Source organism: Tigriopus californicus, chromosome 1 (genome assembly GCF_007210705.1).
Source record: "Tigriopus californicus strain San Diego chromosome 1, Tcal_SD_v2.1, whole genome shotgun sequence".
Classification (NCBI taxonomy): Eukaryota; Metazoa; Arthropoda; class Copepoda; order Harpacticoida; family Harpacticidae; genus Tigriopus; species Tigriopus californicus.
Genome location: NC_081440.1, coordinates 2,787,543 through 2,802,472, shown reverse-complemented (window position 1 = coordinate 2,802,472; position 14,930 = coordinate 2,787,543). Strand labels below are relative to the sequence as shown.

General features: G+C 41.0%; 1 protein-coding gene across 1 annotated transcript; it reads left to right on the top strand.

Moving 5' to 3' along the window:
* Positions 1–278: 278 nt before the first annotated feature.
* On the top strand, positions 279–3,361 carry LOC131884823 (neprilysin-2-like). The gene is made up of 3 exons (XM_059232745.1): positions 279–2,016; positions 2,669–2,851; positions 3,021–3,361. Exons 1-3 carry the CDS (start codon positions 318–320, stop codon positions 3,284–3,286), a joined length of 2,148 nt encoding a protein of 715 aa, XP_059088728.1. The 5' UTR covers positions 279–317; the 3' UTR covers positions 3,287–3,361.
* Positions 3,362–14,930: the final 11,569 nt, after the last annotated feature.

Sequence of the window (14,930 nt, the reverse complement as noted above, 5' to 3'; positions counted from 1 at the left end):
TTCTCAATGTGTCCAGACCAAAACACCTCCCTCCCGGTGATGGCCTTCGATCTGCCACTTCCAAGTGTGCTCACAAATTTTCATCCATTACTGCTCCTAGCTTATAAAGTTGTAGGTCTTTAAAACACTGACGGAAAACGTTTCCTCGTCAGGTTTGGTTTAAAAAGGTACGACGCACTCTGTATTGTAATCTGTTATGGCATGGCTTCGATCAATTCGAATCCGGTTTCTATGACTATTTAAAAAGTGGTCGCTCCCGTGGAGTGAAATAAATCAAGTCACCGGAAAGCCATGTTTTGGCTCAGTATTCAACTAGAATGGGGAGAATCAGGTTGATATTCTTGTGGTTCGTGGTGGTTGACAAAAGCTTTTGTGCAACCATTCCACTTGGTGATGAAGATGTGCACAAGGAACTTTGTCTTACGAAGACTTGCATTCAATTGACCAGCCAACTTTTCGACAACATGAACCTAAACGCTGATCCATGCCATGATTTCTACGAGTTCACTTGTGGTAATTTTGTACGCACCAAAGAGATCCCTGAGCACAAAGGTCTGGTCGACGGGTTTGAAAGGGTCAATAATTTGTTTGAACAACAAGGAAAAGCTCTCTTGGAAAAAGAACAATCCGAAGGAGATTGGGAGATCTTCAAGCATTTCCGAACTCACTATAAGGCTTGCATGAATGAATCGGCCATTGAGGAGAAGAGTTTGACCTTGATCAAGACCAAGCTGGAATCATTGGGAGGTTGGCCGATTCTGAAAGGAGAAGATTGGTCGGACGAAGATTTCTATTTGGAAGATTATCTTGTGACAGCAATTCAAGAGGGTTTCCGCTCTTTTTCCTTGTTTGAGATATCCGTAGAAATTGATGAAAAGACCAATGACAGCCATGTGATCAAGCTCGATCAAGCTATGTTCGGAATTAGTAGGGAGTTTCTAGCACAGGGTCGTCAGGAAAGAACTGTCCAGGCTTATCGCAAATACATGAATGAAACGGCCCAACATTTCGGAGTTAAATCTGAAAATCTGGACGAATTAGACAAAGTCCTTGATTTGGAAATAGAATTGGCTGGCATTGCTCTCAGTCGAGAGAATCGAAGCAATCCTATTCTTCGTTATAATGAGTTTATTGCTGAAGAAATCCCATCCACGATTGTCCCTTCTTGGCCTCAGCTGATGCAAAAGATATTCCAAAATGAAACCATTACTGGAGAGGAGAAAGTGGTCATTAAAGATCTGGATTACTTTCGCAACTTGGAAAGTGTCCTTGAAGGGTACAGTCGGCGGAACTTGGCTAACTTTCTTGGATGGACAATGATCAAAAATTTGGATTCCTATTTGGACTCCTTCATTTTGGACAAGAAACAAGAATTAGAAGCAATTTTGAAAGGGAAGAAGTCACAACCTCTTCGATGGAAAAGATGTGTCAAGGCTGTCGGGTTTAACAATTACGATCCCAAATCCTTCCAAATCGGTGTGGGAAGCATGCACGTCCTAGAGTACTTCCCTCCCAAGGCCAAAGAGATCGTGGAGGACATGTTGAGGAGGATTCGGGCCACATTCTCCGATCTCATTGTCAATTCCAATTGGATGGATGACGCAACCATTGGCGAAGCTCAAGCCAAATTGGACCGGATGGACCAAATGATAGGATATCCGGATGAGTTGTTAGACGAGGAGAAGGTCACGAGTCTTTACGAAGGCTTAGAGGTGTCTGACGATCAGTACCTGCAAAATCATTTGACCGCAACTAAGATATACGACAAGATAAAACGGCAAAGGCTTCGCAAACCTGCTTCGGAATTCAAATGGACTTCCATGAGTACTTCTGCTTTGGTAAATGCACTTTACGAATGGGAAATCAACGCCATGCTCTTCAATGCGGCCTTTCTTCAAGATGTTTTCTTTCAAACTGAGGCTCCTATGTACAAGAACTATGGGGCAGTGGGTGTGGCTATTGGTCACGAGATCACACATGGATTTGACAATAGCGGTCGGAAGTTTGACCTTGACGGTAAGTGAAATTTAAAGAGATGGTTTAGTCTATCGACCGAAAGAGACATGTCTAGAGCTCGGAATGATACTTTTTGAGATAAGAAATATTGACTGCATTCGTTGATAGATGCATCAGTCATTAAATCTCACCTATTTTATTCCGTAACTTCGAAAAAGTCATTGAAACCATTGTTTCACATCAAAATCTACTGCGACCACTTTTTGAATAAAGGTGATAGTAACATAATAACAACAGTAACTTTAAGTAGCATTCCAGATCAACCCTGCATTCAAGGCTTAGCTCGATTGGTTACTCAAATTCGTTGGTAGACCAAATATTATATAAATATTGAAAAGCAATAAATAGACGGATTTAAAACCTTTCATTTTAATAGTGTTGGAATTAGGTTCATTGTAGCCGTTATAAAAAGCCCACAAACCAAACACAAAAGCACAGTTCCTAACTTTGTATGTTGCGCTGAGAGGAAAAGCCAATTTCTTTTTATTTGGTTTTCATTTTGAGATATTTTTTTTCGCGTGAGTACTTTTAAACTCCATTCAGACACTTTGAAAAGCCAAATGGTTAACTGTCTTGCATTTACTCTTGACAGTAAATTGCAATGGTTTTTCGTATCTCATTCAAGTATTACAAGCCATTCTTTTGGTTGCAGGTAAACTCAGGAATTGGTGGACCAACGACACAGACAAAGCCTTTGATGTCAAAAAAGAGTGCCTGGTTGATCTGTACGAAGGCTTTGAAGTGAAACAAGTTGGCAAGAATGTCAATGGACGTTTGACTTTGGGAGAGAATATTGCCGATTTTGGTGGCGTGCGCTCTTCTCACATGGCATTTGGTAAGTTTATTACGGAACAAACCTGAGAAATATCGGGTTTTGGGAAAATAGAGATTAATTTTCCAACCAAAGAAAAACCCAGTTTTCGTGGCCAAATTTGGCCTTCCCTGGAAACTGTGGCTAATTTCTTTTCTGAGATGCACCTCTCAAGCAAAAGGATGTTTTTCAGAGAAATACTTGACCGAAAATAATGAAACACAGGTCTTGCCCGGTCTACCGTTCACCCCTTTGCAACTGTATTGGATCTTCTTTGGACAGTCTTGGTGCACTGTCGCTCGAGATGAGAAGATCAGGGACAATCTGTTAAATGACGATCATTCGCCTCCCCAATTCCGGATCAACGGGCCCTTATCGAACTATGAAGGCTTTGCCAAGGACTTTGGATGTAAGCCAAGTGATCAGATGGTCCAAGAAACCCAATGCCGAATCTGGTAACTTGAAATGATAATCTTTGGGCAGGAATCAATTGAATAAATAAACACCCGACAATTTGGGCAATGGCAGTCGTGATGGGCAAAAATTTCTCATTTTTCCGCGCCAACATTGAGCGATTAAGATGCAACTTGGTTTAATGTGAATATCTCATAATTTTTGTAAATTTTACTGATTCGTTCATCACGTATTCTCACAATTTCGGTCGACTAGATTTATCCAGTCCATCAGTTGAATTAATTCAAAACATGGTAGAAGGATGAGCACCTCTAAAGCAGAGATTGGTAGTCTAGCTCAATAATAATTTTTGGTAGACAATGGGGAGCGAGGACATGGCAAATTTTAAAACGAACGGATTGGGTAAAAAATATTAATCTTCCATTCTAGGTCGACCATTACTCAAAAGCCGGCGTGCTCTAGAGTGAGACCGGCCAAAAAGGTCGGTCTGGCTAAATTCAGGTTCAAAGATGAACATTGGCCGTTGATTATAGAAAGGTTAGGGGAGCTTGACCTACTTTCAATTTTGAAATAGAAATCTTCCATTAATGCACCCATAGACAAAATGATCACAGTTTTTGAGAAAGTCTGCTCCACTCTAGCAATCGCTGAATGTGTTCTGAAAGGTGGAACACAATCTGAAATTCCCAAGTAAAGAAAGCAAGTGTTCAAAACGAGTTGCTTATAAGGGCCCTTATTTGCAACGTCACAAAGCACAAAGAAAACGGGAAGAAGCACGGTAGATTGCTAAATAAATTACTAGTGCCTTGCCTTGAACGCAATTTATTTTCCAGACATTATGTGACCCAGGTCACTATTTATACATAAGATTTTGATAGAATTAGCCAAAAACAACACAAACACATTATAATTCAGTAAAAAGGAATCGGCCCAATCGGCCCTTTATTTGGTAGAGGCTGACTGACAAAGCGCCCTCTGAAGTGCAGAACGTAAAACATTTTTCGGGCAGCGTAAGGCGTCTATTAGGAAAAAGGAAAAAGGAAAGAGGCTCTAGAGCAATTTGAATCCAGGTCTTGTGGCCAGCCGCCAAAGAAAGTTGGAATTGATTTAAGGTAGGATTAAGGCCTCCATTGAGAATTACCAGTTGGAAAATGAGAGTAGAGTGGTTCAGGAGGTCAGGTCAAATCCAAAAATATTTCTCTCTTATGCAAACCCTAAGAGAAAGATGAAACACCCTTTAGGGCTCATGAAGCCATAGACAATAGTATAGAGGTAATGACCAACATGCATGGAGATCAGATCTCTTGTGTGTTTTCGACCCCACTGAGATTAGAAGCGATAGCTCATAGCTCTAATGATGAGTCTATTAAGATTGGCGATGTTTGTCAAACTGACAAAATTGATGATCTTGTAGCTGCATATCAATGTGCTTTAGAGGCCATCGGACACTTGAAGTTTTCATGTTTTCTTGGTCCTGATGGTGTGACATATCAGTTTCTGATGAGATGCTCACAAGTGCTTGCTCTTTTGAGGTTGGTGGGGAAGCCTTTGGCAATGTAGAGGCTTTGACTAACATGCTAGGCTTGTGTTTTCAACCCCACTGAATTTAGAAGCAAAAGCTCATTGCTTTAATGACGAGTCTGTTGAGATTGATGACGTTAATCAAATTGACAAATTTGATGATCTTGTAGCTGCATATCAATGTGCTTTAGAGGCCATCGGACACTTGAAGTTTTCATGTTTTCTTGGTCCTGATGGTGTGACATATCAGTTTCTGATGAGATGCTCACAAGTGCTTGCTCTTTTGAGGTTGGTGGGGAAGCCTTTGGCAATGTAGAGGCTTTGACTAACATGCTAGGCGTGTGTTTTCAACCCCACTGAATTTAGAAGCAAAAGCTCATTGCTTTAATGACGAGTCTGTTGAGATTGATGACGTTAATCAAATTGAGCAATTTGATGATCTTGTAGCTGCATATCAATGTGCTTTAGAGGCCATTGGACACTTGAAGTTTTCATGTTTTCTTGGTCCTGATGGTGTGACATATCAGTTTCTGATGAGATGCTCACAAGTGCTTGCTCTTTTGAGGTTGGTGGGGAAGCCTTTGGCAATGTAGAGGCTTTGACTAACATGCTANATATCAGTTTCTGATGAGATGCTCACAAGTGCTTGCTCTTTTGAGGTTGGTGGGGAAGCCTTTGGCAATGTAGAGGCTTTGACTAACATGCTAGGCTTGTGTTTTCAACCCCACTGAATTTAGAAGCAAAAGCTCATTGCTTTAATGACAAGTCTGTTGAGATTGATGACGTTAATCAAATTGAGCAATTTGATGATCTTGTAGTTGCATATCAATGTGCTTTAGCGGCCATCAGGGAGTTTATGCAATGAGAGGGCTCTCGTATTGGGAGAGACTAAAAAAGTTGGGACTGTACATTGTTCAGAGAAGGCACAAATAATATCTGATTCTGCACATTTTCAAAGCATCCAATAGCTTTGTCCCATCCGAGAGTTTAGGGTCAATTCTAGTGACCATAGAGGCTTAATATGTGTTTTGAGTGCATCTTCAAGTCCTTGAGAATCCAGGCTAGTTCCAACAATGAAGTCCACTTCTCTTCTTTCTCTGGCTCCTCTATTGTTAAATTTGCTTCCCTCTAATATTCGTAGGAAATACGTAGGCCTTGTTGATCTGGTTGCAGACTTGGGCAAATTTTTAGATAGCATTCCTAATCAACCCTACATTCAAGGACCAACTCGGTCTGCCAACTCAAATTTGTTAGTGGACCAACTATCATGTAAAGATTGAAATCAATAAATAGACTGTCTAAAATAAATCTTTCATTTCAATAGTACTGGGAATTGCATTCCCTGTAGAAGTTAGAAAAGCCCGTGAAAAACCAAACCCAAAAAAAAGATAAGTCGCTCCAGGGCAACTATAGGCCAATTTTTCTCACTTCGAATATTGCAAGGGTGTTTGCGAAATTCATTCAATTTAAATTTGTAGAATTTCATGATATCCATAGTGGCTCTAGTTTTGACAATCAGCTGAAAAATATAGGACTTAATCATACGAATAAAAATAAATTGCCTCTCAATAGCCCCCTTACGCTGCACGAAATATGTTTTACGTTCTGCACTTCAGAGGGCGCTTTGTCACTCAGCCTCTACCAAAAAAAGGCCGATTGGGGCAATTCCTTTTTATAGAATTATAATGCGTTTGTGTTGTTTTTGGCTAATTCTGTCAAAATCTTATTTAAATAATACCCCGGGTCACATAATGTCCGGAAAATAAATTACGTTCAAGGCAAGGCAAGAGCAGTTTATTTGGTATTCTACCGTGCTTCTCCCCGTTTTCTTTGGCCCATGTGACGTTGCAAATAAAGGCACCTATGGATTCAATACTTGACAGCCGCGCACGCTCAAACGCATTGTCAAAGGGCGGACTTGTGTGAGCGAGTGATCGAATTTTTATCAAAATGGCAAAACATTAGCATAAATATTTAAAAGATCCTTGCAACCGATCTGCCGCAGGCTTGCGCCGCGGCCTGGCCCTTGCAACCGAAAGGTTAGGTAAGGCATGGACTACGTTACACTGGACATTTTTGACGCCGCCAAATGTACCCTAATAGTTTAACGGAAATTTTAGAAACCACTGAACTCAACCTCCCGACCAGAAATTTAAAAAATATCCAAGACAGGCAAACTCCCTCACCACTGATATTCAAAATATATGGGGAGGAATATGGCCAGTTTTAACCTGTAGCTGGAGGAATTCCTGTCTACCAGGATTTTTTCCCTATTGTTCCAGTTTTTCAGCTGTCCAAGTTAAATTGAGGTGAACGGGTGATACAAGATGGACGAACTATGAAATTTGACTTGTTCGAATAAAAATTACAAGTGACAAGAATTCGTGTAAAGTTCCAAAATATTTTTGATGTGAGTGGCTGCCAGAAACATCCAAGCTCTCCTTGAAAGTAAATCAGACGTGTTTTATCACAACAGAGCGAAAAAGGGGCCAACTACAACACAATCCAGGAATTCCAATGTCAATCATCCTGAATTAAAAACAACAGTATACGTGAAAATTATACTATATTGACTGGAAATGATCAGCAGTAACCTCTTAAACAGGATGGAGGGTGAAAACCGATTCAAGGTAAGGCGTAACCCATCGTTTTAGCCCTGTTAACTAATGAGATCAAAGCCTACCGGGGTATACGGCGACAATTTGATAGACCTCCAGTTAAATTGAGACCTCCATGTGTAAGGTTAGGATAGGTTAAGTCAGGCTAGGTTAGGCATTGGATCGAACAGAGGGCAAAGACAGGTTCAAGTTCACGAGAGGTATATTCTGGATTCGCCCATATCACATGTTCATGACAGAAGTAAATGTTATCATCTTGAGAGCAAGAGCAGCATGAGCAAATTCGAAATGTTCATTGATGTAAATCGGATGTCTCCAGCCATGGACGACGTTACACTGGACATATTTGACGCCGGCAAATGTACCCTAATAGTATAACGGAAATTTTAGAAGCCATTAAACTCAACCTCCCAACCAGAAATTCCAAAAAATCATGGTCACGCTCTCCAAGCCAGACAAATTCCCTCGCCATAAACATTTGCAATTATAGGGAGGAATATGGCCATTTTTAAGCTGTAGCTGGAGGAATTCCTGTCTACCAAGTTTTTTTCGCATTGTTCAAGTTTTTCAGCTGTCCAAGTTAAGTTGAGGTAAACGGGTGAAACAAGAAATCTAGTTGCCAAAAACAATAGGTTATTTGGTTCAAGTAATCACCATAAATAGAATGGTGGTAAAAAGGGAGGAATGAAACAATAGAATAGTGTAGTACATTGGCAATTTTACATTTCTGGGTATTTTATACATCATGCACCGAGTTTGATAACAACATATCACCAGCCAAGGTGATGAAAATAACAGTGATAGACGTTATTGATCTGAATACTAAGGTTTCAACAAAACTCACATTTTTTGACCTACTGAGTGGCTAGTGCACATTGCCCTTTCGTTGTCAACCCTCTGGGCACTGTCCACCTCCATGTCTAGAGAACTCTATGGCCAGATCCACCACTTCTAATGCGTTGGTCGATCCAAGGACGGCTGTCTAGAGAACTCCTTGGTCGATCAAATAATATACAGGGTGACAACTCTGTTTTAGGACATCCAAAAGTAGCTTCAAATGTCACTCCATCATTCAAATTTCCCACCATATGCAAAAAGGATATTATCCAGTTACCTCTAATTGTTGTTAATGTTGACTTTGTGATTTGTATAGTGTCTAGATTTGTCGCAAAATGAAAAAACGTGAGGCCATCATAAAACTTAATAATGAAGGCCACAGTTGCAGGAAGATTGCAAAGACTTTAGAAGTCATGAAAGTGTCAAAATCAACTGTGTCACATACTATTAAAAGGTTCAAACAGTTCAACAGTGTTGAGAACAGGCCAAAATCTGGTCGTCCCTGGTCGGTGAGGACACCAAAACTAGTAAAGCCACCAGAATGAAAATTTGTCGAAACAGCAAGAGGTCCATTTGACAAATGGCTCGCCAAGCAGGTGTGAACCGGGAAGTTATGCGAAAGGTGGTCAAAGAGGACTTGTACATGACTGCCTACCATATGCAAAAGAGACAGATCTTGAGTTCAACTGTTCTCCAGAAGAGGCTCTCCAGAGCAAGAAAACTCAAGAAGTGGTTTCAAGAGGGCATGGACATTTCTGTGATTTGGACTGATGAAAAGGTTTTGACTGTTGAAGCTGCTTTCAACAGTCAAAGTGATGGGATTTTGGCCAGGAACATTCAGAGTGTTCCTGTGAAAGAGAGAACAATATTCAGGCGGCAAAAACCAGCATCCGTAATGGTGTGGGCTGGTGTAACTGATTGCGGCAAGAAAATCTCTTTGGTCTTCATTCCAGTGGGTATTAAAGTTAACCAGCACATTTACTTGGACATGTTTGCCTCTAAGGTGCTTCCCTGGATCCAGGCTCAACAATTTCCTACTGTTTCCAGCAGGATGGTGCACCCTCCCACACAGCAAAACTCGTTCAGAGCTGGTGCAAGGACAAATTTGAGCACTTTTGGGACAAGACAATGTGGCCCTCCTTCCTCTCCAGATCTCAATGTAATCAACTTTTGTGTTTAGTCCATTCTGGAGAGGAAGGTTGGGGTACGGTTGTACAAAAAGATTGAAGATCTCAAGGCAGCCTTATTGACGGAATGGGAAAATGTTGACAAGGACCATACATGCTTCTTGTACTGCAGCGCGAAAACGTGTGAAAGCTTTAATTTCTGCCAAAGGTGGATACGTCGAATAAACTAAAAATGTGAATTGTAGCAGGGTATATATTTAATGATTTAACATAACGGATTCACCTCTGAAATCTCAATAGATGAAGAGTTAAAGCCGTTTCAAAGTGTCCTAAGTCATTGTTGTCACCCTGTATGTATAAATAAAAGTTAAACAAAATGAATTCTTGTCTTGAAGTGTTGGGATTTCAATCCCAGTAGCGGTAAGGAAGTCCATTGGCATGTTACTCTGAGCTACTGTCATTGATTCATTCTCGACTCCAATGAGTTTGATGATGATTTGTAACTGACTTTATTAATATTAGCAATGTAATTATATGAATGACTAGAACAATATTATGAGCACGAGCATGTGTTTACACAGAATACACCAGCTACGTGTTCTCATAAGTTATTTGAAGGCCTTAAAAAAACGGAATGATAATTCGAACAAATAGGACACTTTTTTATTTGACTATTTTGGAAGTTTTGCAAAAAAAGACCAACTTTATTATAGTCCAAAATTCAAATTAAAACTTAGTGTTAAATTAAACTCTGTTCATTTCATGTACTTGTAAATGTAGTCGATTTTTCTTGTTGTTTACAATCCGTTTAGTTTCCTATTTTCAATACCAAATTGGGTTCTAGAACCTTCTTTTGTTCTATTCCATTCCATTGATGTTAGCTTGTTCCTGTAGTCGAGTTGGTGTATGTTGGCAGAGGCTAACCAGCTGGTCAGCCAAGAGTAGGTCATCGTAGTCGACCGACTCTTATTTCTTCCCCTCTGTTGGTAGCCCCAACCTATCGAATTCACCTATTCTCTTCTTCTTGTCTGTCCCTAGGGAGTACGTTCCTCCTTGGTTTCCACCTAGCACGTGTGTTGATTACTTGCTCTACGGCTGGCTCTCATATACACGCGCTGGTTTCTCTCTTTGGCTCTCTTGGCTCTGTCTTCTTCCTCCTCTTCTTCTTCTTCTTCTTCTTCTACTTTTTCGTCTTTTATTTTCCGCTCGCTCATTTCTAACGGTTTTTCTCTTGAAACTGAAGGAAGCCTCCAGAATATTTTTCCATATTTTGTTCAGTTCTCAAGTATGTTCAATTAGGATCCCTTAAATAGCCTTGCTTTCAATAACCATGGAAGCTTTGTTGAAGGGACTTTCTGAAGGGGCTATGTATTGTCTTGAGCTGGTTTTGGATGGGAAAACTCCGTCCTCTATCAATAAGCCTTTCATTATGGAAGCTTTAATTGCTTGGGTTGGTCACACCCACCCACTACTTGACTGTGGGATGAACCAGTCAAGTGTAGGCAAAAGGGACCACAGGCACTGACACTCTTGATTTGATTCAAACGCCCCTTGTAGTCAAAGAGGTCATCGAGGTCAAAGAGAGCATAGTAGAGAATGCTATCGAAATTTGCGATGTCCATAAACGACAGAGATGCAAAAAGGCAGGCAAAGGGTGTAAACTGGCTCACCAGAATGGTGTCCCAAACTTAGAGAGTTTGGCCTTCTCAAATTCAATGAGAAGGGCTTTCCAAGCAGGGGTGCAGCTTTTCCACCCATTTATGTGCATGAGATCTTTGAGGCACAAGGTATGCCTCAATTTCAAATGCACAAAGGCCCATCTCAGGGGCACTAGGAGGAAGAGACAGCAGTTGTCTCAACCTCATTGTCAAGTCTCTCAACAGACTTACCCCACCCCATTCCTCTCTCCTTCCCTATATCCTCCCCCTGTTCCCTCCTCTCCTACAACCTCACCCTCAATTCCCTTTAACCTCTCTTCTGCCCAAACTTTGTAGCCCTAAGCCCCCCTCTGGTCGCCATGAGCCCCACGCATCTTTTAGATCGTATGCTCAGGTGGCGGCCAGAGTTCCTTCTCCCTCTTCTCCTCCCCTTTTACCCTCTCCTCAAAGGTTCTCTTATCCTCCACCTAAGGTTAGTTTTTGTCCAAAAACAGGATTTTTTAAGGTTAGAGAGCCTAGTCAAAGATTTGATAGGCTCTACTAGTCCATCGAAGGGCTATCTGCCCATAAAATGGCTTTATTTGAATTGGCATTGTCTTATTTCCAAAAAAGATAGCACAAAGATCAAGGTTCTTGAGGAACTAACTTTAGATAGGCAGGTCTCGTTCATTTCCATGACAGAAACCTGGCTTCGACCAGGGGTCTTAGATGAAGAGCTGGCCATGGTTGGTTTCAATTTAGTTCGAATGTGATAGAGTACGCCCTGACAATCCCATTTTTCCGCATGGGGCGTAGGTCTTTATGTTAGAAATGACCTGCACACTAGTCATGTAAAAATGTCTAATGGGAGAGTAGAGGTCTTAGTTTGTCATCTTCAAGGTCTTGATCTTGTCCATTGTGACAATATATAGGCCCCCCTCTTGTTCAGTAAGCTCGTTCTTGTCAGCTCTCAAATTTATAGGAAATGAGTTGGACCAGTCAGTTTTGCTCAAAGGTTTTCTTTGTAGGGGACTTCAATTTTCCGGCTAGCGTTGTAGAGTGGGAGGTTAGTCCCGATGAGTATTTTTCCCATTTCGAAATCGACATCTCAGTCGTTTCGAAAAGCTGGAGGAGTTTGCAATCTTGCGCAATCTCTCTCAGCATGTTGGTGTAGCCACCAGAGCGAATTAGCGTTCTTGACTTGTTTTTTTCCAATGACCCTGATCTGATCCAGTATGTCCATGTGACACCTAGTTAATCTGTCAGATCATCATATTCTCGAGGATAGGGTCGACCATTACTCAAAAGCCGGCGTGCTCTAGAGTAAGACCGGCCAAAAGGTCGGTCTGGCTAAGTTCAAATTCAAAGATGAACATTGGCCGTTGATTATAGAAAGGTTAGGGGAGTTGATCTTATTTCAATGCTGAAAAAGGAATCGTCCATAGATGTAGCCTTAGACAAAATGATTCTAGTTTTTGAGGACGTCTGTTCCAGTCTAGCATCTCTGAATGTGTTTCACAGGCGGGGCACATTCTAAAATTCCGTAGTATAGGAAGCAATTGTTTAAAGGAGTTTGCAAATTAGCAAAAGGCTCCAGAGCACTTTGAATCCAGTAGTTGTGGCTAGCCTTCAAAGAAAGTTGGATTTAATCCAAGGTAGAATTAAGGCCTCCATTGAGACAGATCAATTGAACAAGGAAAGTAGAGTTGTTCAAGAGGTGAGGTCGAATCCGAAGGCGTTTTTCTCTTATGCAAACTCTAAGAGAAAGATCAAAACACCCTGTAGGGCCTTTTGAGGTCGAATGGGGGAAGCCATAGACAATGTAGGGACTATGTCCAACATACTTGGAGATCAGTTTCTCTAGTGTGTTTCAACTCCACTGAGTTTAGGAGCAACAGTCCATTGCTCTATTGATGAGTTTGTTGGGACTTGCAAGGCTTGTCAAGCTGAGCATTTAGGTTGATCTTGTAGTCACAGATCAGGATGCTTTAGAGGCCATCAGGGACATGTCACTCCATCAGGGCCAGGGGAGCTCGAGAGTCTCATCTCAGTTTCTGATGAGATGCTCACAGGTTTTTGCTCCTGTTTTCTCGTACTTGATGCGTTGCATCTTTGGACCAGGGCAAGTTCCCCTCTTCTTTGAAGGTAGCTCATGTTGTTCCGATTTTCAAAGGGGGAGATAAGTCACTCCCCAGTAACTACAGGCCGATTTCTCTCACTTCGAATATTGCGAAGGTGTTTGAGAAGATCATGAAGTTCAAACTTGTTGAATTTCTTGATATACATGAAGTCCTTCCTCCTAGCCAGCATGGGATCCGAGCACATTTAGCACGGTTACCCAACTGATTGAGCATATAGAGCAGGTTATGAGGGACTGGAGAGCCATGATTCAGTCGATGTAGTTTATCTCGATTTGCCAACGCCTTTTTACAAGGTAGATCATGGCCTTTTAGTTAACAGGGATTCTCTCCTTCTTCATGTTATTATTGATATGGACTTCAGTTGGTGGCTGCCACATCAAGCCACCTTCAAATAATGGAATATTTGAGGTCCTTTCTGAAAGTATTTGGCATAAGGCGAATTCTTCATATTTGGACGCCACACAAGAAGCTGTGTGTGCTTATGTTAATGGTATTCAAGAAACAACTTGAACACCACGAGCAGTCAAATCTTTGCCGCATTTGCACCAATTTGAGTTCTAAGGAACACTATTTTGAGCCAAGCACTCCATCAGAGCTGTTTAGAACTGTAATTGTTGTAGCTAGGCCTTGGATACTACCAATGGTCTATGGATACTGTTATCAATTCAATTAACCTATCAAACAGTATTAGAATTATACTCGAATTACTTTCAAGGAACATTTTGTATTTCAGCCAATGCTATACCAAAATGCTTTTTAGCAAAGGATACTTGAAAATCTTTTCCAACCCATATGATCCTTCTTGTCTTTGACATCTTTTAGAATCAAGATTGGCCATTCTAAACACCGGCTGCCATTTTTGACCACCTTCCAGAAATTTCTGCCATTTTTTGCCACTTTCTGCCATTTTCAGCCACTTGTGGCAGAAAGTGGCTGAAATTCGATCAATCTCGATTTTTCCCATTGCTGAACGCATGTCGAAAGTCTGACAAAATGTATCCGAAATTGCAGCGCAATGATGAGGCATTTGGAATTTCGTTTCAATCTCCAACAATGTGCTTGAATTGATTGCACCTTTACGTAATCAAGGTTGTTCCGACACCTTTGGAGGTCAGCCTCACTTAACTACGAATGAAACATCTTGCCCACCAGCGACAGCTGAGACGAAAACAAGTGATTGCACTGCCTTTGATCGATCTATATATGAATCTATCTATGTTGTCCCTCCACAAATGCAAATAAGTCGATATTCATGAACATGAACTTGTATGGCATATTTCTTTTGTTATTTGTTTTATTTGCTTGGGTAGAGTGTAATGAGATATTGGATACAGGTAGAGATCTAATAAATAACTTAATCGAAACTACGGGAGTGAGATTAACCGCATGCGACTTATGTCCAGTCGGATACGGAAGTGATGTATATGAGGATTCTAGTCAGCTAATGGTTCGTACTACCCTAACTTTGACGTGTCGGCTATTGGCCCAAACGGGCGTGAAAACTCGGAATCGAGTCAGGGTTTCGACATTTGTCAATTGAAGTTCCACATCAATTGATAATTGTAGCCGTTATCTATCCCAAGATTTGTGCAGAGCAATGAAACTTCAAACCTTACACAAATGCGAGGGTTCACCCCGAGGATATGACTTTGCTTATATTTGGCACTGCTATTCGATTTCAGGTTGCTAAAATTTAAAACGAAATTAAGGTTAAAATCACGACCTATCATTTGAAATTTACAAACTCCATGATGTCCATTCTGGTTTACCGTTGTCAAATCTGAACTTGAATATTGGTGTATTGCATG